An 11,713-nucleotide genomic window follows, 5' to 3' on the forward strand; every position below is an offset into this window, starting at 1 on the left:
TAATTACTCAGGAATTTATTTGTAATACATATGTAATCTTTCTTGACTTTATCACTTTGTAAATTCACAGTTGCTCATGTTTGTTAAGTTGAAGTTAAAGCTAAAGTTTATAGCTTGATGTTGATTACCTTTTGCTTTCATGCATAGGCCTGCAGGACTTACAAAACTCGTAATATTTTCCCTGCTTCAATCCTGTTCCACTTGGTCTCGACCAGAACAGAGGGAGATAGTGTGTGTGGATAAATTTGTGACTGAGGCTTGTTCAGAGTGTGTAGCCTAGTCGATGCCCTCGGCGCCTCTTGATGTGGGTCAGTTAGACGCGCACTGTTGCAGACAGACAAAACATCTTGCAGTTGACTATAACAGCCTTGGGTTTTCCTTGGGTTTAGACAGAGTACACCATTTGAAGACAAGTTCTATTCAATGTGAGCCATTCGAAAGAACCTTCTTAACGCGCTCGGTGAGGGGCGTATTTTGAGACGAAGTGAGGTTGCGCATTGAACGCAGCGTTGTAAACTATTTTGCTATCCAGCCCCAGCCAAAGGTTTGTGGATTTTATTTTTTCGTTTGCACACCTGCTCAAATCCACTTTTCAACTGTGCGCCTTTTTGGTTAACACCATTTGAACTCTATTAACAGAGAGGTGAAAATGGGATTATTTATTTTGGACAAGCGCGGAAAGGTAAAGGATAACGCCATATGTTTATTGTAACGGATAATAATAACGGACATTTGGACTTGATGGCCAAAGAGCCTTGACAACTGTTGATGGTTACTGTTGTGTTTGTTCTTCGATGCATTTTCACAATGACAGGTGACCAGCTGTTGAATCTCCGAGGAAAACTCTCCTCATTTTCTCTCTGGCTATCTCTGCTCTCTATCCCCGCAGCCTTCGACTCTATTTCACCAGAGTTTCTATCCTGAACCTGTTTGTGATTTTTTCAAACATTACGATGGATAATGAGGAGTGTGTAATTTGTTACATAATAAAACGATGCGGCGCGTTCCCAGCACCTGTTGAACAGTGACAAGCCTACATTATGGCCTGCCGGAGCGGCTGCTGTTGTGGCTTCGGTCCCTTCAACGAGGATAACGCCAGGTTCCTAATGTTAGCGGTGTTTATAATCCTATACCTCCTCTGCGGTGCCGCTGTCTTTTCAGCACTGGAACAGCCGATGGAAGCAGAGGCGAAGGACCGCTGGGCGCAGCGTTTTGAACAGTTTAGCCAAAAGAATAACCTGAGCAAGAAAGAGCTGGACAACTTCTTGAGGAACTACGAGGAGGCGAACTTGGCCGGGATTCGCGTGGACACTATCAGACCTCGGTGGGACTTTACCGGCGCGTTCTACTTCGTGGGGACTGTGGTCTCGACCATAGGTGATATGTTATGTAGCTCATAGATTATCTCATTATCACATATGACACAAATCATATCCAACACCATGAATCAAAGGTGAAAGCTGGAGATAATCCATTTTATATTTAACTTACTTGGGACAAAATTACATGGCAATTCATATTTTTCAGCACTCCAAAACGTGTCGCTTTTAGGAGTAATTTTACAGGAAAATTAGGCTATAGCACCTGTACTGTGTAGGCTATAGAACCTGTACTGTGTAGGCTATAGAACCTGTACTGTGTAGGCTATAGAACCTGTACTGTGTAGGCTATAGGGATGTCATAGGGATGTCTTATGAATACCATTCAATTATTCCACAACTAGAACAATCACAGCCAACGAACTGATGCTTCAATATGCATGCCTGTCAAGTTTTAATTAGTCTTATTGTGTGTCCTGTAATTGGTTTCAATATGAAACCCTGTTAAATTAGTGCAGCCTGGAGTGCCAATTACTAGGAAACTCCAGCAACTCTCTGTCTCTCCCTCTCTGTCTGAATGATATGAGACTGTGTTGGCAAACAAAAGCCTGGTGAAGAGGGGATGTTTATGGCTCACAAGCCAGTCTTATCTCTGATCTTTTGTAGCTAAGCAACACAGCTAAAAGCCTTAATGCCTCTAGATTACTTTATTACATGTCAAGAAAGAAAATAAATGGATTTGGAGGAACTTAGCTAATGCATTTGTATTCAGTACAGATATACTAAATACAGGACATTTCTGTTCTGTAATTTCAAATATAGTAGTATATATAACCATACTATATATATATGGTATATATAACCATATAACCATACCATACAGCCAGTGAATGGAAGTAAATGGAGAGATCCCTTTTCACCTCTGACTGCTCATTGTTAAATGCAGTGTGAAATGGAACAGAGTGAGCATGTAGTCAAGGGCTGGATTGGATGGACTCATCATGAGATTCATCACAGCTGGGCTCACTCTGTCCATCAGATAAGAGCTGTGTGTGTGTGTGATTCTGTGGGTCCTCCATTGGTCTGAAAGTAGGCATTCCTAGTGTAGTATAAAGGGGTAGGGCGAGAATGAGAGAAGAAGTGATAAAGGATGGTAAAGAGAGAGCGAGAGAAAAGAGGGAGGAGGAGAGAGAAAAATAAGAAAGGTAAAGAGGAAGAGAAGTAAAAAGGGAGGGTTAAGTGTGTGAGAGAGAAGTCAATTAGAGAGAATTATAAAGAGAGAGCGATGAGGGGATGTCTAGAAAGAGAGAAGGCGAAGAATCAAGAATAATATTATTCTTGTCACCATTAGCAACCCTGTAGGCGAGTGAGTGAGTGGCTGAGGAGGCATTGTGCACGTGACTGAATGGTGCTTCACTCCACTCAGGGCAGAGGGAGGGAGGGAGGGTGTGCTTGTTAACTAATTAACCATCAGCGTTGAACAAACTCTGAGCTTACTTACTGTACAGATGCTAAAACGCGCACACAATCCAAAAGCCAGAGCAAGGCCGTCGTGTTTGTGTGTTTGTGTGCGTGCTTGACACTTCTATTTGAGGCCTGTCTTGTGTGAGCGTTGCTTCAACTTATAATGTGCTTTTCCACCTGTCTGTGAAAGCTGACAGTATACATTATGCTCAGGCTGACTGATTTAGGATTGTGAATAAACAGGATTTTAAATATAACTAAAAATCATACTGCATTGTATTGTCACACTGTTGTTTTCTAATGGTAATGATTCCACTATCTATCCAATCATGGTGTAATTGGTAATAAATTCAAGCAAAAACATAATTACTAGTTTTGACCTGTACTGTTTTCTTTATAATAACATATCCCTCCATCTTCATGTTCCTCAGGGTTTGGAATGACCACGCCAGCGACCATCAGCGGTAAGATCTTCCTCATCTTCTACGGCCTGATCGGCTGTGCCTCCACCATCTTGTTCTTCAACCTCTTCCTAGAGCGCGTCATCACCGTCATCGCCTTCGTCCTCAAGTCCTGCCACGAGCGTCGCCACCTTCGCAAGGCCGTGCTTCCTCAAAATGGCCGCCGACGCCTCTCTGAGGGCAGCGGTGGAGGCGGCAGGGGCGGAAGAGGCGGGAGGGGAGAGGGGCTGGCTGGGTGGAAGCCCTCGGTGTACTGTGTGATGTTGATCCTGGGCGCCGCCGCCATCTTGGTATCCTGCTGTGCCTCGGCCATGTACTCTGCTGTAGAAGGCTGGGGCTACCTGGATTCTCTGTACTACTGCTTCGTAGCGTTCAGCACCATTGGGTTTGGGGACATGGTGAGCAGCCAGATGTTTGCATACGATGAGGGGAATGAGAACCAGACGGCGTACCGGGTGGGTAACTTCCTGTTTATTCTGACAGGAGTTTGCTGTATCTACTCCCTGTTCAACGTCATCTCCATCGTCATCAAACAGGTATATACTTATAATACTTCAGATTTTATTGCCTTTGTTTAACCAGGTAAGTCATTGAGAAAAAAACTCTTTGACAATAATGACCTGATAATGGCCTGCATCATCATCAATCCGGCGGGATTGTTGTTATTGTTACTGTATTCATCTTGCTCATTTTATTAAGTAAAGTAGTGACTTTGGGTGTTTTGAAAAGCACTTGTGAATAAAAGTTATTATTGTAGCCATTCATTTTGGAATCGTAAAAAAAAAATTGTATTCAGAAAAATGTCATGTAAGCTTAGTCTCTAAGACTTTTATTATAGCATCGCCATTGATCATTTCTGTTGGGACTTTGAGGTGCTGAACTGGCTGCTGAGGAGGCTGGAGGTGCCATGTCGCTGCCCAGGGAGGGGGGGCCACCAACCGCACACCAGACACCCCCGCAGGAACGTGGTAGTGCCCGGACACCTGAGGGCCAGGCGGGACCTGTCCATTGAGACGGACGCGGTGAACGACAGCGAGGCGGACGGACGGAGGATGTCTGGAGAGATGATCTCCATGAAAGACTTCCTGGCTGCCAATAAGGTGAGGAGAAGACATGAACATGTATGCGTCCACTACTTACGGTTTACGGCTGTTCCCAGATCAGACTTTGTGCAGATGTGAAATACTTGAGGCGTGTTCACATATACCTATCAGATCCAGATCCTGCAGAGTGTTTGGTACCCTGATTCTCTATATCCGGCCATTTAACCTCACTAGGGTATGTGGGACGGTAGCGTCCCACCTCGTCAACAGCCGGTGAAACTGCAGGGCGCCAAATTCAAAACAACAGAAATCCCATAATTTAAATTCCTCAAACATACAAGTATTTTACACCATTTTAAAGATACACTTGTTGTAAATCCAGCCAAAGTGTCTGATTTCAAAAAGGTTTTACGACGAAAGCACACCAAACGATTATGTTAGGTTAGAGCCAAGTCACAGAAAAAGACAGCCATTTTTCCAGCCAAAGAGAGGAGTAACAAAAAGCAGAAATAGAGATAAAATTAATCACTAACCTTTGAAGATCTTCATCAGATGACACTCATAGGACTTCATGTTACACAATACATGTATGTTTTGTTCGGTAAAGTTCATATTTATATGCAAAAATCTGAGTTTAGGCGGGACGCTACTGTCTCACTTGGCAAAAAGCCAGAGAAAATGCAGAGCGCCAAATTCAAATTAATTACTATAAAAATTACTATAAAAATCAAACTTTCATTAAATCACACATGAAAGATACCAAATTAAAGCTACACTGGTTGTGAATCCAGCCAACATGTCAGACATCAAATAGGCTTTTCGGCGAAAGCAAACGATGCTATTATCTGAGTATAGCACCATTGTAAACAAAGAGAGAGAAGCATATTTCAACCCTGCAGGTGCGACACAAAACGCAGAAATAAAAATATAATTCATGCCTTACCTTTGACGAGCTTCTGTTGTTGGCACTCCAATATGTCCCATAAACATCACAAATGGTCCTTTTGTTTGATTAATTTCGTCGATATATGTCCAAAATGTCAATTTATTTGGCGCGTTTGATCCAGAAAAACACTGGTTCCAAATTGTGAAACGTGACTACAAATTATCTCAAAGGTTACCTGAAAACTTTGCCAAAAAATTTCAAACTACTTTTGTAATACAACTTTAGGTATTTTTTAACGTAAATAATCGATAAAATTGAAGACGGGATGATCTGTGTTCATTACAGGATTAAAACCAACTGTAGCTAGCTTTCTGGTCACACGCTTCTAACAAACAGGACACTTCGAGTGACCCTCCTTCAAGATGGCCGTACTTCTTCATTACACAAAGGAATAACCTCAACCAATTTCTAAAGACTGTTGACATCCAGTGGAAGTGGTAGGAACTGCAAGAAGGTCCCTTAGAAATCTGGTTTCCCAATGAAAGCTCATTGAAAAGAGAGTGACCTCAACAACAAAAAAATCTGAATGGTTTGTCCTCTGGGTTTTTTGCCTGCTAAATAAGTTCTGTTATACTCACAGACATGATTCAAACAGTTTTAGAAACGTCAGAGTGTTTTCTATCCAAATCTACTAATAATATGCATATCTTATCTTCTGGGGATGAGTAGCTGGCAGTTTAATTTGGGCATGCTTTTCATCCAAAATCCCGAATGCTGCCCAAGAGAAGTTAATTGCATAAGTGAAGTGCAAACGAATCGTGGTTCCTGCCCTGGTCGTTTCCTAGTCGTTCCAGGAAACGTTGCTACTGTATCATTAGATTTATTTTTACTGCTATATTGCTGTACCCAGCGCTTGTTCTACATTTATTTGGTAATGAATTAGTTTCTCTCCATTCATCAGGTGAACCTGGCCATCATGCAGAAGCAGCTGTCAGAGATGGCTAACGGTCACCCTCGCCAGTCAGGCTCCCGCCACAATGGCTTCTCCGGAGGGGTGGGCGCCCTGGGCATCATGAACAACCGCCTGGCGGAGACCAGCGTGGACAGATAGGCCTACACCTATGTATACATATAAGTCAGACTGATTGACTGGCCAGAGAGACAGTCACAAGAAATCAGGACTTCCTCTAAAAATACATTGGTTTTAATTGAACAAATAGAGAAATGTACAATACCCCAGCCCAACTCAAATCCAGGAGAATAATTGACCCCATGGACTAAAGCCTGGCCAGACCACATCAGTTCAGAATATGTCACGTACACCCCGCACATCCAATCAAGCTGCGAAGGGGAAGGAAGTGCAGTGGCATTCAGTGTGCAGAAAGTTAGCTGTTTCATAACTGCAGAGACAATGAAATACAGCACGTCTGCCTTACTTAATCAAGCTGTCCGTCGCAGGAGAATAATTGACCTGAAGTACCAACCTATACCGCGACGAGGTTCCATTGTAAGAGAACTCTGCCTGCCGCCACCCATTCTTCTCTGATGCATGCTGGTTCATCAGGCAGTGTCTGTGTGCCTGTGTGCATGAGTGTGTTTGTGTGTGCGTCTCCTTCACCCACATCTGGATCATGACCAACTGTAGCTACTGCTGGAATCTGGTGGTTACGGTTACCGAGGCAGTTTCCATGGTGACACTACAGAATACAGAAAGCTACCCAGAGACATTGTAGCTGAGTGGTTTCAAACTACCCTATGGTATTCTTCATATCACCAGCGAATAACAGCTAGCCAACAAACTGCTCATCACCACGACTACAAACAGCCTACACTGTCATCTTGATCAAGAAGACCCACCGCTCGCCTGCTTTTCAGAGAAAACACCTAAAGGGGAAATGGCCTTCTAAGAAAAATACTGAATTTCCACTGTGTGTAAGAAACCGCAACCGATCTATAAGGGGAGACAGCCTTATGAAAGGCAGGCAAGACTTTTAGAGACAGCTGAATGTGGCAAACAGAAACACTGTCTAAATATCATGCTTCTGTCTGAGTGGTTATGGCTACAGACTTGTTATGTTCATCAGCTGTGATGGGTTTTCTATTGCACTGCTTCCTCTATCTTGTTATCTGTTATGTTTGAGACATAGTGCAATGGACAATAACACCCAGCACAGCAGCACCATTACAAACTAATGGATATCTATTTATTCTAACCAAAATGAAAAACAGAATTCTATTCTTTAGAGATTCCAATTTAGAGCGTATTATCCGAGGGCTGTTATCTTGCTGTTTCACCACACTATGTTGAAGCACCATGAGGCAGCAGCATACGGACTCGAACAATGAAGTATCACTCTCTTGTTCATATCTATCTGGACCTGGCTAGCATGCTCATATTAATGCTATGGAAAAAACAAGCCTCTCTCTAGGTTATTTCAGGGCCCTTTTTCTCATTCTTTCCATGACAGAGGTGTTATGTTCTCGTTCTATTCTGAAACTGGAACGAGAGAAAGAGAGAGACAAGTGAGAAAGGGATTTGTGGGAGAAAAAAAAAATGGCCGGTTGGGTGAAAGAAAAAACGGAGAAGTAGAAACAGACAGATCTGTGAAAAGGAGAGCCAGTTTGGGTGAGAGAAAGCAGTAATGAGCAGAGAGAGAGAGAGAGAGAGAGAAGAGAGAGGAGCAGAACTGTTCAGATCAGAGTCTACATTATGCATTGGGTTGGAGCAGGGGCGACATACGCCTCTTCACACGCCTTGTTGAACGCACCGAAGAAGATGCTCAAATTATATATGGTGCTAGTGAGACAGACTCCTACAGATTTACGTCACAGCGAGCTTTAGTGCTGAATGTCTCAATACCTAGCTAGTTATTCCAAAAAAGCTGTAGAGAAAAGAAAAAGCCAATTTATCATGTCTTCCCTTTTTACCTCTAATAACACACTACAGTGGAGAAGCAGTATAACGAGTGTGGCGGTCTGAATACAGCATAGCCCACAGTATGAGTCAGCAAATTAATGTGACTTGATATTTTTCTACCAAGTGGTGATCTAATTTCATGTCACGATTTGAAACGGTGGTACAGTATATTATTGAGAAAATGATACAACTCTGCTACTTATTGTCACTAGAAGATTGTTTTTGCTACTTTGTAATTTCATCCATTTTGAAACAACCAATGTATCATTGGGTGACTATACTGTTGACAAAGAAATTACAACTAACTGTAGAGTAATGACAAGAATGTGACAAAAAAATATGGATACGCCTGAAATTATCTTGTCTGGTGGTCTTGTTTGTATGTCGTTCTGTTGGGACTAACTTTATCACAGAGAGAACAGTAGTTGGCTAGCCTCTACCAGGCTTTCACCAACATGAGCGAGACCTGGGAGCCGAGGCTAGTAGTTGGCTAGCCTCTACCAGGCTTTCACCAACATGAGCGAGACCTGGGAGCCGAGGCTAGTAGTTGGCTAGCCTCTACCAGGCTTTCACCAACATGAGCGAGGCCTGGGAGCCGAGGCTAGTAGTTGGCTAGCCTCTACCAGGCTTTCACCAACATGAGCGAGACCTGGGAGCCGAGGCTAGTAGTTGGCTAGCCTCTACCAGGCTTTCACCAACATGAGCGAGACCTGGGAGCAGAGGCTAGTAGTTGGCTAGCCTCTACCAGGCTTTCACCAACATGAGCGAGACCTGGGAACCGAGGCTAGTAGTTGGCTAATGTCCCTCAGGAGGGAGGCAGAAAGAGGGTGAGGGAGCCTCTTCACCGCTGCCTATCAAACAGGAGGTGTGAGAAGAGAAAGTGACTCACTGCGTTATTCAAAGCTCCTGTCAAATCACATGTAGTCACAATGGCTCTTTGTGGAGTTCCTAGCTGTAGTTGAGTGTTAATAAGTGGCTGCCCACTCACTATTCCCTTTATGCCCATTCCCAATAACACTGCCGCCACACTGGATAAACACATATAGCTAACATAAATAGAGATGACTTGAGATATGACGAAATAGAGATGAGGTGTTGAAAAGCTAGAGTCTGGAGATGTTCTTCCTATTAAGGCCATGGGGTTGTGAAACTAATGTCCCTGCACGTGTAACAACAAGAAAGTTAAAAGGTGTTGACATGCTAGAGCTAGATAGGCTATTTGGAGTCTGATGTGGTTAATACTTGTTCGGGGTAGACAAACTCTTACAAAGGCTCTTGAATTAGACCAGACAGATGCACATGAGGTGATGACTGGCGTACAAAGACTGGCTTATTTATTCGATTAGTAAAACCTCAGTCATTATGTGAATAGGAGTAAATTGCTGCAACAATAAGTATATCAATCACAATCCTATTATGAAGCGTGTGTGAATGAGGGTGAGCGCAGAGAGCTGAGAGAAAAGGTGGGAGTTGTGCATTATCTCAATGGCTTATGAGAGCTCCCATGCGGCTATTGGGTAGAAGTGAATTAGGATACAGTATGATTAACATACTGTATCTGTGAGTCATCATCTAAATTCAATGCATAGGCCTAGTCGAGTAAATAAAGTCACATCCGGCTTTCACTCCAAATCAAGGCCTGGCAAAGAAACAAAAGAATAATCAGATATTCAGCTTCTAAACATTTAATCCACTTTTTTGTTATATTATGTGCCAAGATGAAGTCATAAATCAGTATAATAGATTAGGGGTCAAAGCCAAAAAACATGAAGTTGATCAATCCCTATCGAGAGAGGAGCTCATTTTTTGTTTATGACAGTAAAACATTCTTATGGCTATAACATTTGTTAGCACCTTCAATTCTTGCACATTTTATCATAAAAATGTTTATTTCAACACCGAACTGCTAAACTTGGAACCAATCAGAACTCCTGTACATACCCCTTGTGATGAATGCAGCCAATGGCCTGCTTCTAAGATGTAAACAGAGCCTGGTGAAAACTCAAGCTGCTGTCTGTCTGTGTGTGATGAGCTCCCAAAGACTGAAATAAGATAAATATGTTTTCGAGTGCACTTGAAATATGCAGCATGCAATATGAATTGTCTTGATCGTACGAAGACGCAACTCCGTTGACCATTTAGCCAATTTATTGAAAGCTAGCCAATGTTAGTTTGACTAGCCTAGCCAGCTACTGTAAATGTCAATTTGCCTGCTCAGGAGGCTAGTGTTTCATTAGCTATCTCTGTCAGTGAATCACATTTTCGAACCATGTTTTGGCATGATTATTTGTCTCGTTTCAAGTAACTAGCTGCAGGCTTAAAGAAACATTAAATCATATACTTTGCAAACCCAAATAAAAGCATGTACGTAGATAGATGTGTGTGTCATGTATGCTAGAATGGAGGTTTAAAAATGACAGCTGCATATGCATATTAGCCAACACAGCATATCCTACACATATAGTATAGCTTGCAATACAATCTTCTCTAAAAACAGCTAGGCACAATGTACTGTATACTATGTGCAAGATGACCATATTTTGATTTCTAAACCAGATGAGTTCTCAAAAATCAGCAGATGCCCAATACCATGGTGGGCCTGCATAATGTTGGATGCATAGGAATAGAAGGTATGGGAATGATGAAGAGTCTGCAGGATTATAGAAAAAGCAGTTGGGAAATGAATGTTTATGTTTCAAATACTAAATGTTCAGAATGAGAATAGGTTTAGGTGGTTTAAATTATTAGCCTAACTAACTTTCTAAAAGTTGACGTCCCCAAATTCTGGCCCATCCATTCATTATTCTACTGACTACGACTGAGTGTGAGACATGTTTTCCATATTGAACGTTTCATGCATATACATTACAACAAAGAACACCATCACAAATAGTGTTTCACCATTTATTGAGTACGGAGACAAATAGCAAAGGTGTCTCAGGCAGTATTTGAAGTATCTAAACATAGTGTAGCCTACCAATTAATTTATATATAGAGAGAGAGATACATGCCATGGGGGGGTACAATCTTACGACGTTGCAGTCCAGAAATGAGAGCTTTACCATCTACGCCAAAAGGCTGGACCTCTGATGGAGACTGTAGAACTGTCATGCATGCATGCTTCAGTATTCTGTAGAACTGTCATTCATGCATGCTTCAGTATTCCTCCTCTCTAGGAGAAGGAGTGTGCCCAGGCCCCATAGGTGTATCGAAAGGATCCCACCCTGGTCACCAATGTAGCCAACCGATATAGAGAAAGAAGTGCCGTAGTGGAATGCAATCTTAGGAATCTTAGGAATGCAATCTTAAAATCGTGTGGTACGGAGACCGAGAACTACACCATCTACGGCAAAAACCTGGGCTCCTGACATCGACAATAGGATTCTCATCACTTCATGTTACAATAGTAAAACATCATCTGTTTGTAAGCTTGTCTTCGAGATGCTCTAACAAGCATGTGTATCTGTAGTGGGTGTTCTTCTACTCTAAAATGCACTAGACTGTGTAAGACAAAATCTACAAAGAAAAGACAACAGCAAATGCATGTGGTCACAATGTCTAATAGTGACAGGGGGCTAGTTCAAATTAAATTAGGATGGTTCTCCTCACAGGTGAGTGAAGCC

At 42.4% G+C, this 11,713-nt stretch overlaps 1 protein-coding gene across 1 annotated transcript; it reads left to right on the top strand.

Moving 5' to 3' along the window:
- The first annotated feature begins 255 nt into the window (after nt 1–255).
- LOC139556492 (potassium channel subfamily K member 13-like) lies at nt 256–10,463 on the top strand. The gene is made up of 4 exons (XM_071370511.1): nt 256–1,377; nt 3,215–3,780; nt 4,117–4,344; nt 6,135–10,463. The coding sequence occupies exons 1-4, from the start codon at nt 1,041–1,043 to the stop codon at nt 6,282–6,284; spliced, it is 1,281 nt and encodes a 426-aa protein (XP_071226612.1). The 5' UTR covers nt 256–1,040; the 3' UTR covers nt 6,285–10,463.
- The last annotated feature ends 1,250 nt before the right edge of the window (nt 10,464–11,713 follow it).

The sequence above is a fragment of the Salvelinus alpinus genome, chromosome 27, assembly GCF_045679555.1.
Source record: "Salvelinus alpinus chromosome 27, SLU_Salpinus.1, whole genome shotgun sequence".
Lineage (NCBI taxonomy): Eukaryota > Metazoa > Chordata > Actinopteri > Salmoniformes > Salmonidae > Salvelinus > Salvelinus alpinus.

Coding starts and splice junctions, on each gene's coding strand:
- LOC139556492 (XM_071370511.1), top strand. CDS start 1,041: ATGGCCTGCCGGAGCGGCTGCTGTTGTGGCTTCGGTCCCTTCAACGAG. Junction 1,378..3,214: donor GACTGTGGTCTCGACCATAG/GTGATATGTTAT, acceptor CATGTTCCTCAG/GGTTTGGAATGACCACGCCA. Junction 3,781..4,116: donor TCTCCATCGTCATCAAACAG/GTATATACTTAT, acceptor TGGGACTTTGAG/GTGCTGAACTGGCTGCTGAG.